The sequence below is a fragment of the Octopus bimaculoides genome, chromosome 6 (assembly GCF_001194135.2).
Source record: "Octopus bimaculoides isolate UCB-OBI-ISO-001 chromosome 6, ASM119413v2, whole genome shotgun sequence".
NCBI lineage: Eukaryota > Metazoa > Mollusca > Cephalopoda > Octopoda > Octopodidae > Octopus > Octopus bimaculoides.
Window position 1 is genome coordinate 116,883,355 of NC_068986.1, and position 2,165 is coordinate 116,885,519.

General features: G+C 43.1%; 1 protein-coding gene across 1 annotated transcript in view; it reads left to right on the forward strand.

Moving 5' to 3' along the window:
- The first annotated feature begins 1,225 nt into the window (after positions 1 to 1,225).
- LOC106872204 (serine/threonine/tyrosine-interacting-like protein 1) overlaps positions 1,226 to 2,165 on the forward strand; it is a 36,098-nt gene continuing 35,158 nt past the window's right edge. Inside the window, exon 1 of the mRNA XM_014919105.2 lies at positions 1,226 to 1,399. Coding sequence (XP_014774591.1) covers positions 1,294 to 1,399 — 106 coding nt within the window. The 5' untranslated portion in view covers positions 1,226 to 1,293. The remainder of the gene's footprint in view (positions 1,400 to 2,165) is intronic.

The window sequence follows — 2,165 nt, forward strand, 5'->3', positions numbered from 1 at the left end:
ATTACACTGACATTGGATTATCTAAATCTATGTCATTGGAACATTTTAGTCATGTGTGTTAGTTCAGTTTTTTCTTTTTGTTATAGGTGCGTGTGTGTGTGATAGATTCGTAAATATGTTTGTATGTGGCTGTGTAGTTAAGAAGCTTGCTTTGCAACCACTTCGTTTCAGGTTCAGTCTCTCTGCGAGGCACCTTGGGCAAGTGTCTTCCACTATTGCCTTGGACTGACTAATGCTGTTGTGTGTGTGCATGTACACACACACACACACACACACACTGCACAATAGTGGCGAGCTGACAGAAGTGTTAGCCCGCCGGGCGAAATGCTTATTTATTCATTCGTAACATATCCCTGCAGGTGGCTGAACTTCAATATGGTTTTTGCTGTGGAAATTTCGTCTTCAGAGAACAGCTTTTTCCTAGCAGACTGTATATTTTCTACTGATCCCTTTCATCCCACCTCCAGACGCAGACAGATGTATATACACACACATGTACTCTGATGAGTGCGTATAATATACATACGCACGTTCATATATACGTACATACACGTGTGTGTGCATACCCACACACACACTCATACATTCTTTCATACAAACACATATAACATATCATGATATAAAACTTCTGAAGAGTATATTGAGAAAATAGGCGAATAAAATGAGAATATTCACACAAGTTTGATGTGATGTACTAAGATGTATGTGTTGCTCGGACAACACCCTTTCTAGCCAAGCCGACACCAAAAAAATCGGGACTAAGGTTTTTCGGGCAACACTCAAGGAAAAGAGAATCAACTCTAACTAGAGTTACCGAACCCACTAGGTGTTGCCCGACCTGCCCGCTAGAGTGCAACAGCCCGGCCAAAATCCCGGATCCCCCCCACCCGGTATGTTTGTGAGAGAGAGTGAGAGATAGATAGATAGATAGATAAATAGATAGATCGATGGAGATAGATAGATAGATAGAAAGAGAGAGATTGTTGTTATTTAGTGCCAGGTCAGCTTTATCACGCAGACCATAGATTAAATGTGCACATCTCAGCGTTTTATCCAACTACATTTTCTCAGTTGCTACATTTATCCAATGTTTCCTTATTTTTCAAGTCTGTAGAATGAGAATTCTGCGATTTTGCTGTTATCTCTAGCAAGTCGACCAACCACCAATTCCCGCATTGCTTCTTTATAGATCTTATTTACGGATGCAGTAACTGTTGCTAGGTAACTAACAGGAAGTTAGAAATCACGTTTAGTTTGTTGACAATCTTACTGCAACAATAGAGGCGGGAGATAATGGAAAACAGTCTTGTGTTTTTGGACCATTCGGAATTCTACAACTTATTGCAGAAGTGTAAACGCTACCCTGCCCTTGCCGATCCTAATTATCTTTTATTACTGGGTAAGTATATTAATTTGTAGAAATGAAAAGTTGGAGTAAGAAGGAGAATTTGCTCGGAGCAGGTAACGTACTCTCAGTGCTACTGCTAATACCCCGTACATGTCTCATGATCGAGCTGTCGGCAACTAAACCGATAACCCAACCGTGCCTGCCTGGTAAGTAGGGTGGCTTTCGTTAGACATCCGACAGGACCAAAAACAAAACCCAATAAAGGACGGATGAGCTCAGTAGCGCCAAGAACCATGCAACAGTTGGGAATGAGAGACCCCTAGTCTTTGTTTAGACATCTGTCTAGGAGAAGGGAAATTCGGATGTAGCTACTGCAACTTAGTTTCCATTCAATGATGTAGATTACTTCTTTTTGGGCCAATGCATACGTTTAGAGAGTAGGATTAGCATTAGCTCACTTTAAAAAGCTTCAGGACAGGCATCACTTGATTCTTAACATCTCTATTTGCGTGTTACATGTGGTGTGTGCGTACGAGTAGATGTAATCGCCTTACCTCGGTTTTCCTTTCCTCGACTGCGAGTCTGTCTTGCGGTATCCGATCCTTGAAGCTTGCCCCGACCCAAAGTACACCAGGAATAGCAGCTGCCTCTCCCAAACCTAGACCGTCGCTTAACACGTCTTGTCCTGACCGCAGCCCCGTTCGAAAAGGGCACGAATCCCGATCGAGGCTCCCTCTGCCCTTTTTTCCCCTTCCGGTCAGCCTCCCCAGACCCTGACGTCATACCACACGCCACCCTGATCTTAAAGATCACGTTC